The sequence below is a fragment of the Gigantopelta aegis genome, chromosome 3, assembly GCF_016097555.1.
Source record: "Gigantopelta aegis isolate Gae_Host chromosome 3, Gae_host_genome, whole genome shotgun sequence".
In the NCBI taxonomy this organism is placed as follows: domain Eukaryota; kingdom Metazoa; phylum Mollusca; class Gastropoda; order Neomphalida; family Peltospiridae; genus Gigantopelta; species Gigantopelta aegis.
In genome coordinates, this window is record NC_054701.1 from 36,101,892 (window position 1) to 36,120,876 (window position 18,985).

Consider the following 18,985-nt stretch of genomic DNA (forward strand, 5'->3'; position numbering starts at 1 on the left):
AATATTTTGTTAGCCAAAAACTAAATCGGGGTTCATAGCTTTAAAGATCAAACAAATTCAAAGACTTTTGCCTGCCATTTTCAAAGACTTTTACACAGCAGTTAAAGACAATAAAATGCAATAAAAAATACCAATCAGTTTGTTTACGTTGCTGTCCATGGGGAATTTTTTTTTAGCTTTTTTACATGCATCATGACAGATTAAACCTTGTAACTGAAAATTATCAAATGCATGCACCTGTAAAAGATACCATCATTGCTTTGGCTATGATTTGCGAGAATGTAAAGATTTTAAAGACCTTTATTACAATTCAAAGACTTTCAAAGACTTAAAAATCTTTTTTTTTAAATCCAAAGACTTTCAATGAATTTAAAAACTGCTAGGAACCCTGTAAATGTTGTAGCCACTTTGTATATAAATAAAATAGCAGTTGGCTAACTTGGCAACAGACCGGGTGAGCCCTGGTGTATACATTGTACATAACACCTAATATTTTATGGTACAAATATGTATAAAGTAATAAATCCTAGCAAACAATACAGGTACCTGGAGAAGAACCAACCAGACACCTCATGACCAGTACACCCATCACAATCCTCTACAACCAACTGCAGTGTGAATCCAACACAACTGCCAAGTCTGGAAATGCTGTTAAGACTAATGTTTACAAGTGACCAGTGGCTAACTACAGCACAAGACAATGTTTTTACAGGGCTAGACACCACAAAGAAGATAATATCGGAGAACTCATAAACAGCATTCTGTCTGTCAGTAGAAACAGCTGGACCATCTGTCTGTCATAGGGTGACACAGTACAATATATGTCTATGCAATTAACACATTCCAAACAGCATATTAATATTGACACCTTCAAACTTTTATCTTTGTTCGTCTGATGAACCATGTAGAAATACATGTACATGTTCTTCAGTCTTAGTCATGAGCAAAATTAAGGTGAGCTGACGATCACTCTCCGGAAATGATGCCAGGCGAGCAATCACATGAAATTTCAAATGAAATTCATTAAAATATTAATTGCAAGGTGATCAATTTGTAACTCTCCTAAATCTTTGCAGGTGAGTGTGGAGAGGAGTGGAAGTGATCACTTGTTTTTTCCAGAAAAACCCCCATATTTCAGTCCTTACAGTTTGATACAAGCAATTGCCTTGTCACATGCCAATACTCTAATTTATTTACTAAAAATTACTGAGCATTTATATGTTGATAGCAACTGCTTTTCTACAAAAATTCAGGACTCCAATTTATTGATCTCCATCAATTTTCAAATCATATGTACAGCCATTTGTCATTGTTACGTCTCAAAACTTATCTTTTATTCATACTTTAGATTATCTTTCTTTTATGCAAATTCTTACAAAATGATTTGTTCATTCATATATGCATTTAAAAAATACCTGTTTTATTCATGTACACTGCACCATAAAAAGTGTTATACCATAATTCACAGTTACAATATCATTTTACAAAGCGTTTTATGAAAACAACTGTTGTTATCAAGATTAAACTTGATTAGCAATAGCAACTAAAGTCGACGACAGTCACCTTTCACACCCTTGTTTTGGCTTCATATACAATAAATATAGCATATCTTACCGTAATTTCACTTGAAAACCGTATTTTGTAAAAGGTACAATTTTACAAGATTTTCTTCAAACACATTCAGGTGCATTAGTAATGTTCAAACAAAAATATTTCGATAGCAATTTTGCACTGGAATTTTTCTAGCATTCCTAAAATGGAAACATCATGTACCCAGTTTATGGTTTTTAATTGTAAGGAGTTGCAGTGACGTCACTGGAATACTGAATTCATTCATTCAAAATTAGCTATATTATTACAATGCTTTGCCACATTAAAATAAAAACTGGTCTACTAACCTTGAACCCTGTTAAATTTCTACAACAAGCAGACAATGCTGTTTACAAGTCGGTATTTTATTATTATTCATAATTCTGGACAAAATATTCATTTTAAGTTTTAAAAGATGAAAGAAATAAAACATACCTTTTGTCAAATATATCATATCAAAAAATGACTGTTGGATATGTTTTATTTATGGTGTACGAAGCCAAATCAATGGTCTGAAAACTGACTATCATCGACCTTTGTATTTAATGCTTTAGAACTGTGTAGTGATCTCTTAAATCATGCATAATAACAAAATTATCCCTGTGCTTGTCTCAAAACCTTGTCTGGACATACATGTATTTTCACATACTGTATATAAATTATAAAATGTTTAGTGAAATAAATAAATACACTGATAGCAGTACTTAATATCAATGATATCTTTGAAGTTGATGCCATTATTTCCAGAAGTTAATAGTACTTTATACATGTACATGTAGTTATAATTGGAATATGTTCTATAATTACTCCTAGAAATGTATTAATTATTATTAAGTACTTTTAGTACTTAATATCCTTACTTCTTGAAGCTAAGCCTAAATTAGTAAAGGGTGCAGCAGAATACAGAGGCAAGATTGTAGCCTTAGACGTCTGAGAGCATATGGTGTCAATGGCGTCTTCCATTTACAGAGTAGAATGTCCAAAATGTGCTCATTCAAATCAAATAATTGTTGTGGATCAGACCTTTAAAAGCAAAAATACAAACCTGTTTTACCTCTTTGTCAACAGTGCAAAGATACTGTGCAGTGTCCTTATGGACGACCAAAAGGGAAACTGTTTTCCTGAAAATAGTTGTTTTCTTTTGTATCTCTGCTATGAGGATAGTTAGTATGGAGATCTTTTTGTTAACTATTTTGTTAATTTTTATTGACATCTTCGTTGTGTTCATGATGTACATTTTGTTACTGCAATACTGGCAATGAAATAGGCCGGGAAGATCAGTGTTGCTGCTGTAGTTGTGAGGGGGTGTAATCATGTTGTGGATCAAACCTTTGATATTAAAACTTTTTTCCAATGAACAAATTATAGTGTTATTTTAGTGTTATCGTAGTTTATAACCTTACCGTGTAGTATTAGACTTGGGTGGTGTTTACATTAATACCGATTGTGGTTTGACTAGGTTTCAACATGGTGGTTTTTTATAGAAAATAATTAATGATTCTCATTAAAGTATGTATTGTCAGTTGCACTGTAACACAAAGAAAGAGCTTTTAATATATTAATCTGCTATACTATTCAGGAAATATTAGCTCGAAAATGGGGGGGGGGGGGGGGGGGGTTTTTCCCTACCTACAATGTACCTACCCTATTTGTTTTTGGCATGTAACAGGAACCAAACAATTCTTTTTACTTTGCCTTAATACTATGTATATACATACACTGCATAGTGATGTCCGCTAATGCCCTTGAATGTCCATTTAGTTGTTTAGTTAACAGTATGAAACTGACAGGATGATAAGTTGTAAAAACTTAAAGCAATAAAAAACTTCAACTTCAACTTTAACTTGAACTTGTTTCCAGACCATTCCATAAATGGGCAATTCCGTGGTCAAGTAAATCAATAGGTCATTTTAGAAACTCATTCAAGTGAGACAAGTTTGGTATCATTTGAAAGGTCATTATCTCTAGTGTCAAATATTACATTAATCCTTTTTCAGTAGATGTGTTTTAGTCACTTTTAATGCAACTAATGCATCAACCATGAATGCAGCAATATTTTACGAAAAATTCTATTAACACATTTATCAGCATATTTTTTATACATAAGTGAGTAGAAATAAAAATCTTTATACAGAAATAATCCCAGACATGTCCTTTGTTAATTGACATAATATATAAAAGACAAATTTATATTTCAAGCAGACTTTTATCCATAATATTTACATGTTATAAATATAAAAACAATTACTGAATATGTAACAATTGCCATGCTACTATGGTGCTGTTATAGTGTACGTCCAACAACATGTACATCCAACACCATAAAGCATGTTTATTTTTTCCAATTTTGAAGCAAAGTATTGATATTTATGCAATGTCAGTATGATTTTAGGAGACATTTTTTATAACTAGAGCCAATTATGAATAACAGTATTAATTTTTTATCCATATAACTATTATAAGTGGATTAAGAGAAATTTATCAAAGTGTGCAAAAGGCAGCTTACCGCCAAAAGTGTTGATTATGTTTTAAAAGGTAAAAATTATACTTTCAGCTAACTGTTCATCTCCATAACAAAATAACAAACCCAGCAATTGCATTTACTGCCAGAATTATACAAACTGGAACATTTGTAGAGGAACACAACTAACATGGTAAATATGACATCACATTTGAGGAAACCACTTTTACATTCATTGGCAGCACTTTACTATTTTGACATGTTCTAGTTAATTTTACAGAGATTATGTGTAGAATCAATAAATATAAAGTTACTTATCACAAATAAATGCAAAAATATTAAAATATATCATTTGCACCTTGTTCAGGTCACTGGGGGCTGCCACAGCTATAGTTACCCCCATCTTATGTGCCTTTAATTTTAGAATAATGAAATTTTTCTGTGGTACTATCATCTCATAGTCATACATGTAGCTAGTGGCAATGTTTTTTATGTCACTTGTCATTTGTAGGTGTACACTAGTCACAAGGTGGCACTTTGCCCCCCACCCCACCCCATGTAGTCATAGGTGTTACCTTGAATTTTTGAATGGTTTTCATCTTAATTTGCACTGAATTAGTTAAGTTTATGGCTAATATTTAAGAATTCTTTCAAAACAAAGAAAAAAAACATGGCCAAGAGGGGGTTCATTCCAACCCCCTGACCCCCACTCCGGTGATGCACCTGATAACTGTTTTTCATTTTCTTCAAACAAAAATAATAAATCCTAGCTCAAACCGTGTTTTTGTTTTTAATTTCCTCTTGTTTGTTAACTATAATGACTGCTTTACAAAACTTGTAAAGTTGTATTTCACACGAATACATCCGACACCAAACAAATGTACGTCCGACACCAAGCATGTTTATTTCTATTGTTTTACTGTGTGATTAAAACACAAAGTTTTTACATCTGATATACAGATAAACATCTACTCTATAGGAATAGGACACAATATTTCTAATATGCCCTCACACATCACAGAGAATTAGACATGTATAACCATTGTAGTTTGTGTGCATACGTCCAACATATTTTCCCCTGTACACCTAAAGCGACATAAGGATGAAATAAAGTTTATATATAATAATGGTGCCCTAGTTGGCTCTTACAATGTATAGCAATAAAAAGTTATTCACTAAGGAATACATTAAATTTAATAGATCAATTTTCTAAATTCTCAGGATTGAAACCAAATATTGAAAAAACTATTGCTATTTGGATCGGATCAAATTCTAATAATACTCATAATCTATGTAAAGATAAAATCTTAAAATGGTCACAAAAGAATTTTACCTTCTTGGGAATTAAATTTAGTGTCCAGTTAAATCAAATTGTACAATTAAACTATACTGACAAAATTGAAGAGATTTCAAAGTTACTGAATACCTGGTCTAAACGTCATCTTACTATGCTGGGTAGAATTACCGTTGTCAAATCCTTGGCTCTATCTAAACTTGTTCACCTTATTCTCAGTATCCCCAATCCAGACAAGGGCATAATAAAAACAAACAACAAGATCTTTTATTCATATATTTGGAAGAGTTCCATAGATAGAATTTCTCGGAATTCGCTAATGCAGGATATAGAAAATGGTGGTTTAAAAATGGTAAACTTAGAATATTTTATGAATTCCTTAAAATTAACATGGATTAGAAGAGCAATAAATGGACATGATTCATTATGGTATCATATCCTTAGATGTCACCTCCCAAACAAAAATATTTTGTTTACTAATATAAGAGATGATTACCATAAACTGTGTGGGAAAAAAATTACAAATATGTTCTGGAAACAGATATTCAATATACTAGCATTATTCAAAAAGAAAGTGGAACTTAACGAAAATGATGTAAGTTCTGAACCACTGTGGTTCAACTCCCTAATTAAAATTGGTAACAAAACTGTTTGTTACCAGAATTGGAATATAATAGGTATAACAAACGTACATGATATGTATGACCCAGATGGCAACTTATTTAAATATGATGGATTTTGTGAATTTTATGGCTTTCATCCACCATTTACTACATTTGAAGGGCTAAAGGCTGCAATATTACATACATGGCCATTTTTATCCACCAAACCACTTTCAGCTGACTTTCTATTTTGACCAAAGTATATAAATACCATAATACAAAACAAACAGGGGTCAAAACATATATATAACACCTATATAAAGTCGTCTTTTTCTCCACCAAAAAATATATCTAAATGGGAAAGAGAATTAAATTTTGAACAAGAATACAATTGGTGGAAAAGTATCAACAGCAATGTGTTCAGTATATCTAAGGATACCAAATTAAGATGGTTCCAATATAGAATAATCCAAAGAATTCTCCCTACAAACAAGTTTCTCTATAATATTAAAGTGATAAGCAGTCCAATTGTAGCTTCTGTAATGCGTCTATTGAAACGTATACGCATTTATTTTTTGATTGTGTACACGTTCAAAATTTAATTAAACAAGTCGAGCAATGGATAAAAGAATCGGCAGACATTATAGTTAGCTTCTCTCGTACCAGTTTTCTTCTTGGCCACTCAAAGAACAATATCATAATTGACATTATTGCTCTTTTGACAAAGCAATTTATATATAGTTCAAAATTTCTGAAGAAATCACTAGATATTAAAATATTAAAAATTCACATACATTCTTATTATATATTAGAAAAAAAAATGTATTCCAATAAAATCAAATATAATGAATTTATTAAAAGATGGAGTGTATACCATAAGTTGTTTGAATAAATATCTCTAGGTCATCCACTACTGACAGTATCTTAAGTATTTATTACCATATACACAATGTATATGTATAATTTTTTTTTAGTTTAGTACTGAGTGAGGTTCAATGACGTGTTGGCAAGAGATTTGTTGTTTTATTTCATAGTATATTAATTTTGATCTGTGTATGTATGTATAAAAAATATATATATATACTGTGTGAAAATGTGACCAAAAATGAAAATAAAATATTCAAATGAAAAAAATGAAAACTTTATGGCTAACATTTAAGAATTCTTTCAAAACAAAGAAAAAAAACATGGCCAAGAGGGGGTTCATTCCCACCCCCTGACCCCCACTCCTGTGATGCACCTGGTAACTGTTTTTCATTTTCTTCAAACAAAAATAATAAATCCTAGCTCAAACCGTGTTTTTGTTTTTAATTTCATCTTGTTTGTTAACTATAATGACTGCCTTACAAAACTGGTAAAGTTGTATTTCACACGAATACATCCGACACCAAACAAATGTACGTCCGACACCAAGCATGTTTATTTCTATTGTTTTACTGTGTGATTAAAACACAAAGTTTTTACATCTGATATACAGATAAACATCTACTCTATAGGAATAGGACACAATATTTCTAATATGCCCTCACACATCACAGAGAATTAGACATGTATAACCATGTGTGGGTGTAAAATTGCAGTTTGTGTGCATACGTCCGACATATTTTCCCCTTTACACCTAAAGCGACATAAGGATGGAATAAAGTTTATATATAATAATGGTGCCCTAGTTGGCTCTTACAATGTATAGCAATAAAAAGTTGTGGAACTTTTTGTACATTTATGTAATGCTTGGCTGAAGTGTCTGAAATGTACGTCCGACACCACAGAATTGCCCAAATAGAAATAAAACCAATTCCAACACTACTATAGTAATCTGTGCATCTATTAAATTATTTACATATCAAATTTGAACCTTAAAGAGTTCCTACACAACAACAGTATTAACAACACACAGATACAAATTTATAGAGTCCTTAATTAAGTTAAGTTTTAATATGAGCAATTACTTTCACTCAAATTAAATTCCTCGTGCAAAACGATTTCCACATGGGCAAAAAACTGCTCATACTCATCACACGCTAATATTCTAATTTATTTAACTCAAAATTACTGCAAATTTGACACTGAGAGCAATAATTGTTATCCTACATAACTTTCAGAAGTGTAGTTTTCAAATCATAAGCACTGCATTTATTTGAACTTATGCATCTAAGATTTTCTGGATGTGGAATTGGCCCATCTCATCACATAACTCTGCCCATCCCACACTGAAATGGCAGCAACAAAATTGATGAAAAAAAATGTTACCAAAATGAGGAATCCCAATGAAACTTGTTGATTCCATATATACTCTTCAAAAAAAGAAACGCAAAAGGGTACAAATGGGTTATAACTCCGATTTTATGTTTCCTACCGGTTCATGCTTTGTGAATATAAGGTCATTGCATGTCCCAAACACATTCCCACGGTTACATTCGATAAAACGCAGCTACTGTACAATAAAGTTCCAAAATGTGAATATTCGCAAAAACGCAGCCACGTGCAAACCATGTCACCACTGCACGTGCGTTGTCTGCACGTGCAACATGAACACCGACAGTATAAAAGTGCAGGGTGTTTGCTTGCCTGGCCTCTGTATCTGGCCAACAGTTGACAATCCAGGACATGCCACGTCTCAGTGAACCGCAGAGAAACAATGCCATCGGCCGACTAGACGCAGGCGAATCCAGAACGGCCGTTGCCAGGGCATTCCATGTGTCCCCAAGCACCATCTCCAGACTGTGGGGACCGTTACCAGCAACATGGATCAACACGTGACCTCCCTAGATCCGGTCGACCACGGGTCACTACCCCCAGGCAGGACCGCTACATCCGGGTACGCCACCTTCGGGAACAATTGACTACTGCCACCTCCACAGCCGCAGCAATACCAGGTTTGCGCAGGATATCCGACCAGACCGTACGGAACCGCCTACGTGAGGTAGGAATTCGTGCCAGACGTCCAGTTCGAGGTGTCATCTTAACACCACAACACCGTCGACTCCGACTGCAGTGGTGCCAGATTCATCGACAATGGCCTCAACTGCGATGGAGACAGGTGTGGTTCAGTGACGAGTCCCGATTTCTGCTCCGACGTCATGATGGAAGATGTCGCGTGTATAGGCGTCGTGGTGAACGTTATGCGGCAAACTGCGTGCAGGAAGTGGACAGATTCGGCGGGGGTAGTGTCATGGTGTGGGCAGCCATCTCACACACTGGCAGAACTGACCTGGTCCACGTGCAGGGCAACCTGAATGCACAGGGCTACATTGACCAGATCCTCCGGCCACACATCGTTCCAGTTATGGCCAACGCAGTGTTCCAACATGACAACGCCAGGCCTCACACAGCATGTCTCACAACGGCTTTCCTACAGAACAACAACATTAATGTCCTTCCTTGGCCATCGATATCACCGGATTTGAACCCAATTGAGCATCTATGGGACGAGTTGACCGGCCTCGGTGGCGTCGTGGCAGGCCATCGGTCTACAGGCTGGTAGGTACTGGGTTCGGATCCCAGTCGAGGCATGGGATTTTTAATCGAGATACCGACTCCAAACCCTGAGTGAGTGCTCCGCAAGGCTCAATGGGTAGGTGTAAACCACTTGCACCGACCAGTGATCCATAACTGGTTCAACAAAGGCCATGGTTTGTGCTATCCTGCCTGTGGGAAGCGCAAATAAAAGATCCCTTGCTGCCTGTCGTAAAAAGAGTAGCCTATGTGGCGACAGCGGGTTTCCTCTAAAAACAGTGTCAGAATGACCATATGTTTGACGTCCAATAGCCGATGATAAGATAAAAAATCAATGTGCTCTAGCGGCGTCGTTAAATAAAACAAACTTTACTCTATGGGACGAGTTGGACCGACGCCTCCGACAGCGACAACCACAGCCCCAGACCCTGCCCAAGCTGGCAGCAGCCTTGCAGGCCGAGTGGGCCACCATCCCCCGGGACGTCATCCGTACTCTGGTTGCTTCAATGGTCAGGCGGTGCCAGGCAGTTGTCAACACACGCGGAGGCCACACCCGGTATTGACTCCAGATGACCTTGACCTTGGTGGTGTGTCCTATCACTTACTCACAATGGACTAGAGTGAATTGTGAACAATCCTGCAACATTTGGTAATTATCGGACTCACCATTCAATAATTAAATCAATTCTCCAAATGTTACGACAATGTGGTTTTGCGTTTCTTCTTTTGAAGAGTATATTATATATGCTGTTTCTGGGGTTCACTGGCAAAGTCTACATCCCATTCATTATGACTGAACCCTATCACCTCTCACCCACTGAGGATGCTAAGTGGCTTGTTACTGTGGGACAGTGGGATATGTTTCTGATGTTATAAGTACCATGCATGTACTTCAAAAATGCAAGCTTAACGTTGCTTAGTTACAAGAATATTTTTCAGATTTCTGCGTGTTGGAATAACTAAATTATGGCACTCCTATAATTCCATTACCCACAATACTGACAAGTACACATGATCTACATTTACTGGTGGTTCTGTCCAGACAAATTAAAGCTGAGTACTTGTGGGAAGAGATAAGAAAATTTTATAGCACAGACAAGATGTTATCACCCATCTTTTAAAGTTAGCAAGCATTCTGTGAGTACTGCTAAAGCAAAACATGTATGTCCCTGGCAGGGCCCAACTTTTTTTTTTCTTATTTCCTAAATTCAAGAGCCATAACTCTGAGAAAAATGGCTGCCATGAAAGTTAAACTTGATCTGTAACAGAACATGACAAAGCAATATAGAAAATTTCATCTCAATTTTCATGTATTGTAACAAAGAAAAAGTCCAGAAGACAAAGTTTTATATCTCCCAAGTTCAAGGACCATAATTGTCAAAAATGGGTAAATCGCCATGAAAGTCAAACTCGCTCTATAATAGAACACAATTTGGACAGACGGATGGACAGATAGACGGACAGACAGACATATGGAGATGAAACCTATAGGCCCCTCTGGTTGGACCGGTAGGGAACTAATAATCAGCAAAATTTTCAAAACTATAACTAAGGGGTGCATAGCTGATGGGGAATGGCAGGTGTGCGGCACAGATAGATACAAAAAAGAACAGGCATCTGTCATGGTTGGAGAGATAAGGACTGGGATGTGGAGGTGGACAGCGAAAAAAGAAGTTGAAAGATAGGAGGAATTGCCAGATCAGGAAGAAATGAGATGCGATTCAAAGGAAAGAAAGGAAAGGGTGCAGTGGGATAAAAAAAAAAAAGGCTTTAAGGTTTGTTGGGGATGGATAGTCAAATATTCAGCAAACATTTCAAAGTCAAAATTAAACAAATACTATTTGGAGAGATTTACATAACTTTAGATCTGGCTTTTTCCCAATTTACATATACTACTCAAAAGAATTTAAGGGTCAAAAATTTATAACCAAATAAGTTTCAGAGTGTATTAGATTGATGATGTAAACTACACCAAAAATTTAATTTATTGTTCCATATTTACAAAAAACTACAAATAAACGTCACTGTATACAAGAAAGTCACATGACATGCTGTCAAAGTTGAAGGTTGTCAAACATGGATTTTACACATTAGAACATTCGTTTAATAGTGTGTGAATCCACCCCTGGCGCGAATACACTCGACACATCGTTGCCTCATGCTGTTGATCAGACGTCTGAAGAACTCTTGGGGAATGGCCTGCCACTCTGCCATAAGAAGTTGACCCAGATCATGAAGGTTGGCCGGAGGGGCATGGTTATCCCGAACTCTCCTGCCTAATTCGTCCCAGGCGTGCTCTGTTGGGGCCAAGTCAGGCAAATATGCTGGCCAATCCATCCTGGCGATACCTTGTTGTCTGAGAAAGTCCGTTACCGCCCTGGCGCGGTGGGGTCTGGCATTGTCATCCTGCAGAACTGCCCCGCCGCCAATCTGCTGAAGGCCTGGGAGAACCAACGGCCGGATAATCTCATTCAGATAGCGGATTCCATTCAGATTGCCATCCACCACATAGAGGGGGGTCCTGTGGTGGATAGAGATGCCGCCCCACACCATGACGCTGCCACCACCGAACCGGTGACGTTGTCTAACGTTAACGTCAGCGAAGCGCTCCCCAGGACGTCTGTAGACACGAACCCGACCGTCGTTGAACTGGAGACTAAACCTGGACTCATCAGTGAACATCACTCGACCCCACTGAACACATTGCCACCGCAGATGAAGTGTGCACCAGTGACGTCTGGCCGTTCTGTGACGTGGTAGGAGTGGTGGTCGAACAGCCTGGCGACGGCAGCGTAGATTATTGGCTCTCAGACGATTGCGTATGGTTTGATCAGACACTCGAGTTCCAGTCGCAGTCCGCAGATTGTCACGTAATCGGCGTGCAGTGGTTGTGCGTTGACGTAGAGCCATATTGGTGATGTAGCGGTCCTCTCTATTTGTAGTGCTTCGGGGTCTTCCCGAACGTGGACGATTTCGAACAGAATTCGTTGTTTGGTACCGTTGCCACAGTCGGCCAACGACACTGACTGACAACAAGTCTCAGAGCAACATTTCTTTGCGTATTGCCATCCTGAAGCCAAGCAATAGCCCTTCCTCGATCTTCGATAGTCAGTTGACATCGTACCATTGTCGAATTTGGAGTGTGCACCGTACATGAACGCAAGCTCCAATTATACGGAAATTCAGCATTGGGAACATGGAATACACATGCAAAGCGTGCAAATGAAGCGCTTTGTGAAAAAGCAAGTTATGGGCACTTAGCAGACCTTTCGCTTTCGTCCTAATTTATGTGCAAATGTAAGCATGTTTTCGCCATTAGAACTAGTCGACAGTGTCAATGACAGTGGATTTTAATTCATTTATGGGTTGCTTAGACCCACTTTCGTCAAAATGGAACAATACCATGCGTGACATTATGGTCTAGCTAATATAATTGACATTCAGAAAATAATGTCGAAAATATCGTCTGACCCTTAAATTCTTTTGAGTAGTATATAAAATCCACATGTACATGTTTGTATATTTCTCTTTTTCCAATGAGTTTGCCCGTTAGGGTTTTGTTTGGTCAAGTAATAATTTTACCTTTGTATAAGTTGAGGAGTCTTGTTTTTTAATGTCACCACAGAATTATAACAGATTAACGTTATTAAAAAAACCCTAGATCTACACTTGTCACTTCAGGGCTTCTAGAATTTTTAATAAAATCCACTAGCCATGGGATCAGTGATTTTAATCAGATATGTCACCTAAAGAGGGAGATAGAGCTTAAAAACACTAATATTCGGGGTTTGGGGTGAGTGCAGGATATTCATATTTACAAAATAAATTTAACTGCAACATTTGACAAAAAAACATTTCACTAGCCGTTGGGCATGGCAATAGTAGTTGGGCATGGCAATAGTAGTTATTTACTAGCCCAACATTGAATATCACTAGCCGTGGGAGTGGGGCTACCATAATCTAGAAACCCTGCACTTGTAAACGTTTTATACCCTTTAGAATTAAAGCAGTACTCACCTCTTTTAACTCATTAACCAGTTTATCCCGCTCGTCTAGCGTTTTCACCAACTGTCTCACACGCTGTTCGTTTTCTATGACCTGCGACTGTAACTGTTCTACTTCTTTCCTCTCCTCCTCCAGCTTTCCTGTGGCAAGTCCTTTACTCTGCAGCATTTCTAGGAGTTTCTTAATACTTTCATCACGCGCGGCCAGAGTCTGTTTCTGGGTGCCTATTCTGAGCTCCATCTCGTCGATGGTCTTGCGAAGGATTAGAATTTCACGTAACTGCCGATCTTTGTCTTTTTTCAAAGAATCACATTCGTACGACAAGGCCTGACTAGAACCGCTGTTCCCTTGACTGGCTTCGAGGTTTTCAATGACATATGCATCTTTCTGAAACGAGAACAAGACCCCGCAAAAAATCAGTTAGATGGCAAGATTGTCAAAGAAGAAAATGGCAGGAACAGAATATATAACTCATCTGCCTGGCACCATGACAAGTATAATTAATTTATATTAATCATAAAACAGTTCTGGTTAGGCCAACATTAAAAAATACTGTTTGAATCAATGCTGTAAAGAAAAAGAAAACGGAACAGTGTTCTTGCTGGGTGAGGAAAGGAAAGGAAAGGAAAGGAAGGAAAGGGGAGGGAAGGGGAATGGGAAGGGATGGGATGGTAGGGGAGGGGAGTAAGGGAAGGGAAGGGGAGGGGAGGGGAAGGGGAGGGAAGTAAGGGAAGGGAAGGGGAGGGGAGGGGAGGGGAGGGAGGGAAGGGAGGTGAGGGGAGTGAGGTGAGGGGAGTGAGGGAAGGGTAGGGGATGGGAGGAAAGAGATGGGATGGTAGGGGAGGGGAGGGGAGTGAGGGAAGGGAAGGGAAGGGTAGGGAAGAAAATTATTTTCTGTTTTATTTTTATAACATACTATCAAATTATTTTCTGGCAGAAAGCACGAGTTAGTGATTTAATGCAAAGCAGCATTAACCACTGTACCATCATGGCCAGTAATAGTAAATTACAAATTTTAAAAATTCAAATCTGTCCAAATCCAATGTAGTAAACATTTGAAGCTCACTTAACCATCATTCACTGCTTTTTGACTTTGGCCCATTTGTAAATAATGTAAATATCTTACTAATTCTCTCCTTCCTCTATTTCTCCCTCTCCATTCACTTCTCCCTCTTTCACTCTCACTCTCTCTCACTTTTTCATCATATCCTTTCTTTAAACTTCTGTTGGCAATGTATAAATATCAATATCCGACATCTTGGCTGTATACAAAACATTTGAAGAGGCCTTAATACATTGTATATGCTTGTGCTTGTTGACAATCCCAAAACCAAAATTTTAACAGTTACTTAATATTGTTTAAACCGAAAACAAATGTTAATAAAAGGCCAGCATTTGTATATCAGCTAAATTACCTCAGTCTGAAGTGGGTTTTTGTTATGTCACTTAACAATGAGTGAGATCCTTTAAAGGAATGCTAAAGCTGGGCTTTTGGACTGGTGTGCATATTCAACGATACATAATGCACATTATTGCTTAATATCAACAAGTATAATCGCATAATTAATAAAACGGTTAAATGTGACAGTTATTATATATAACGGATGCAGCCATTTTGTACCATCCCAGTGAACACGCCCTCTGGCGAGCTGGTGGTTACGTAATACCTAACGTGTCACATCAGGAATTAGTCTTCGAACTGAAGAAACAAAACATACCTGATTTTTGCAGATGCATTGCAGTGTTCTGTAATATCTATCCCAGTAACACAGCAACATGTATATGTGGTTTATATTTCAGTACAAAATAAACCAGCATTGTCAAAGTGTTGAAATAACTATTATATTTTGTATATAAATTAACCCATGTACTGAAATAATAGTCGAAGTGTTTTCTTGTTTAATTGGTCTTTTCTTTCCGTGGCCTGTACCTGTGGCTCTTGTTTGGCAGGTGTATATTTAGACGGTCCCTAGACACTGTGTCTAGACACACTACAAATATGTGCCGCTTTTATTAAGATCACAGGGTATTGTGTGATAACCTCAAATCGTAATGGACTTTACCAGCTTTATTACTGTAAGTAATTCTGTAAAACCCTTGATTAAGTAGACTTTCCCATCTAAAATCACAAAATTGACCAATTACGTAGTCCCAGAGAAAAGAAAATTATCACTTGGGTATCGTGAGTGGTAATTTTTGCTCGAACGTATCCTACCAATGGGCCTAATAATATGCATTTTTTCTTTGGATTTTTTAAAAGAAAAAAGAACTATAACTCCATTTCGTTATATTGATGCAAATTGAAATATATTTAGTTAAATAGTTTATTATACTATCAAGTCATTTATGTTGTTTTACAAGTAAGGTTGATGAAAGCGAAGCGCCTTGTCATAAATTAGAGCATTTGTTTACACTGTGCATAATAAAGAAGTTGGACCTGAGCTGACGTCACTTCGCCCCAAGCTGTATCACCGGTCGTCACAAAAACGAAACAAAATGGCTGCCCCCAGTTAGCAGGAATAATCGCGGTTTTTTATTAATTCTAAAATTATGCGTTTTTCATTTGTTAAAGTGTCAGTATGTGTTGGTGGTCCGGGTATGCATCTTTCCAACACATAAGGCTCTTGTTGGAGTTTAGTCTACCTTTAAGTGATTTTATAAGGAAGGAAATGTTTTATTTAACAATGCACTCAACACATTTATTTACAGTTATATGACGTCAGTAGTGACTTTATAAGGTATACGCTATTGCACTGAAGTACGTCATGGTGGTGTTTATTTTCAAGGTCTATTATGCCATGTCCTTTGAGTTTTCTGTCATTAAAATCATTCTTCTTGTTAATATTTACTTATTCCCCCCCCCCCCCCCCAAAAAAAAAAAACCCACCCAAATAAAACAAATAATAATAATTAAAAAATAATAAATAAATAAATTTTAAAAATAAATAAATAAATATATACAAAATAATAAAACAAATAAATAAATATATATTATGGAAAAAAAAGACTTTTAAACTGAACTAGGTGTATATATACATGTATCTATGATTTCCATTAACTGCTAACCGTAACAGAACTAAACATAAATTGTAACAAAATTTAAATCATGCATACATGTAGGTGGTATGTTGAAATTGTAATTACATGTAGCACTATATATTCTGACAATCTGAAATACATGTATATATTCATAAGCAGTATCAATAGAATAGAAAGGGCAGTAACCATGAACACCATTCCTTTCCTATACAAATAGCTTCATATACATGTTGGGGGTGGGACGAAGCCCAGTGGTACAGCGCTCACTCGATGCACGGTCAGTGTGGGATTGATCCCTGTCAGTGGGCCCTTTGGGCTATTTCTGGTTCCTGCCAGTGCACCACGGCTGGTATATCAAAGGCCATGGTATGTACTACCCTGTCTGTGGGACGGTGCATGTAAAAGATCCCTTGCTGCTAATCGAAAATAGTAGCCCATGAAGTGGTGACAGCGGGTTTCCTCTCATTATCTGTGTGGTCCTTCACCATATGTTTGACGCCATATAACCATAAATAAAATGTGTTGAGTGCGTAGTTAAATAAAACATTTTTTTCGTTCTTTCTTTCATGTACATGTTGGGTTCTGCCTATTATGACTAATTTAGTTAGCCTTTTAGTTCTTCCTTTTCCAGTCTGGGCAGACAGCCCAGTTTCATGGGATGTGTGCCTGGTCTGTCCAGGGAGGCATGCCTGTATCTTAAGTTAAATAAAACCATACCACACACTCCACTGTACTGCACTATATACTCCATCAACCTCAAAGTACACTGCAAAACACTACACAGACAGATTATTAAAACAAACTAGGACATGGTTCAAGTTGCAATCACAACATATTTCATGGCCATTCGGACAAATTCCTGGCACATATATCTGTAAGAATTTATGAAGCCAGTACTTAAGTTAGTATTAGAGAGAGAATACAAACGATGCTGACAATTAGATGGGTGTGTGTTTGTTTGTTTGTTTGTGTGTGTGTATGTGTGTGTGTGTGTGTGTGTGTGTGTGTGTGCGCGCACGTGTGTGTGTGTTTGCATGTGTGTGTGTTCATGTATGTGCGCATGTGTCACTGTGTTTTTGTATGTCACTATGTGTGTGTGCGTGTCTGTGTGTCAATGTGTGTGTTACTGTGTTTGTGTGTGTTTGTGTCTCTGTACATGACTGTGTGTGTGCATGTGTGCACACATCTGTGTGTGTGTGTGTGTGTGTGTGTGTGTGTGTGGTGTGTGTGTGTGAGTGCATGCATGTGTGTCAGGTAATTTAAAATTAATTTGTAGGTCAATGACCTCAATCCTGTATTTTTCAGCTTAAATAAGTTACTTGGAAATCAAATAAATATTATGTTACTTTTTGTTTCATTCTGAATTAATTCAGTGTCGTGGTGGAAAACAGAAATCAATATTCTGCTTAATATCAAATAATTCTTGTACATTTCGTGCAGATAAACACACATTAAAAAAAATTCTTAAATATTAAAGTACTACAGATGTTTGCAATGTAACAGGAACACTTCATTTTTTTTTTAAATTCCCATCCTATCTGTTCTTGAACGGACTTGCCAATGTTAAAAATACATGAAATTAAAAACTTTGGTTGATCAGGAGGCGAAGGCTGGGGGGGGGGGGGGGAGAGGTGGGGGAAGAGAGAGAGAGAGAGACTTGAAACACACACACACCCCCCCCCCCCAGCTAAGGCTAAAACTATTTTTTACAGTGCAATATTAAGCTATTCCTATAGGATTTAGCTCGGTCGGTTGAGTGCTCGCTCGAGGTGCTTGTATTGTAGGATCGAATAACCTCTGTGGATCAATTTAGCTGATTGGGTTTTTCTCGTTCCAACCAGTGCACCACAACTAATCAAAGGCTGTGGTATGTGCTTTCCTGTCTGTGGGAAAGTGCACATAAAAGATTCCCTTCTGCTAATGGAAAATTGTAGCGGGTTTCCTCTGATGCTAAGAGTCAGAATTACCAAATGTTGAAACCTCAGATCAAGAGCATGCTATGCTCCTGTTAATACCTCAAGTTGAAAGATAATTCTCTAAATTAGAATATTGATCTTTATAAACGCATTGTGTTCTTGGATGTGCTAATGTCTAGAGATGGAAAGAAACACAGAAGTGTTTTATTTGACACACTCAACAATTTTAATTATGGTTATATGGCATTGACATATGGTTAAGACCCCAGAGGTAATTAGAGCTGCTCTTTTCAATTAGCAGCAAGGAATCATTTAAATGCATCATCACACAGACAGGATAGTATATATGTATATACCACATCCTTAGTTGCAGTGCACCAGTTGTGGAGCACTGGGCAGTGATAGAAATAAGCAAAAAATTTCACTAGTCCAACAGACAAATACGTCTAGAAATCAACTTGTCCGACAATATTTTTACTTGTCCAAATAAATAGTTTGTTTTATTCCAGTACAAGGACAATGTTTTTCATTGCTCAAAATGAAGCTTCACTGAACATTCTTACATGTCCACTGGACAACCACCAAAGTACATTTTGTTTGTCCGAGCAGATTTTCATTGTCA

General features: G+C 37.2%; 1 protein-coding gene across 2 annotated transcripts in view; it reads right to left on the reverse strand.

The window, feature by feature from the left end:
• LOC121367958 (ELKS/Rab6-interacting/CAST family member 1-like) overlaps positions 1–18,985 on the reverse strand; it is a 78,648-nt gene that overhangs the window by 32,756 nt on the left and 26,907 nt on the right. For both annotated transcript variants that reach the window (XM_041492427.1, XM_041492428.1), the window contains exon 2: positions 13,421–13,795. In XM_041492427.1, the coding sequence (XP_041348361.1) occupies positions 13,421–13,795 (375 nt within the window). The remainder of the gene's footprint in view (positions 1–13,420; positions 13,796–18,985) is intronic.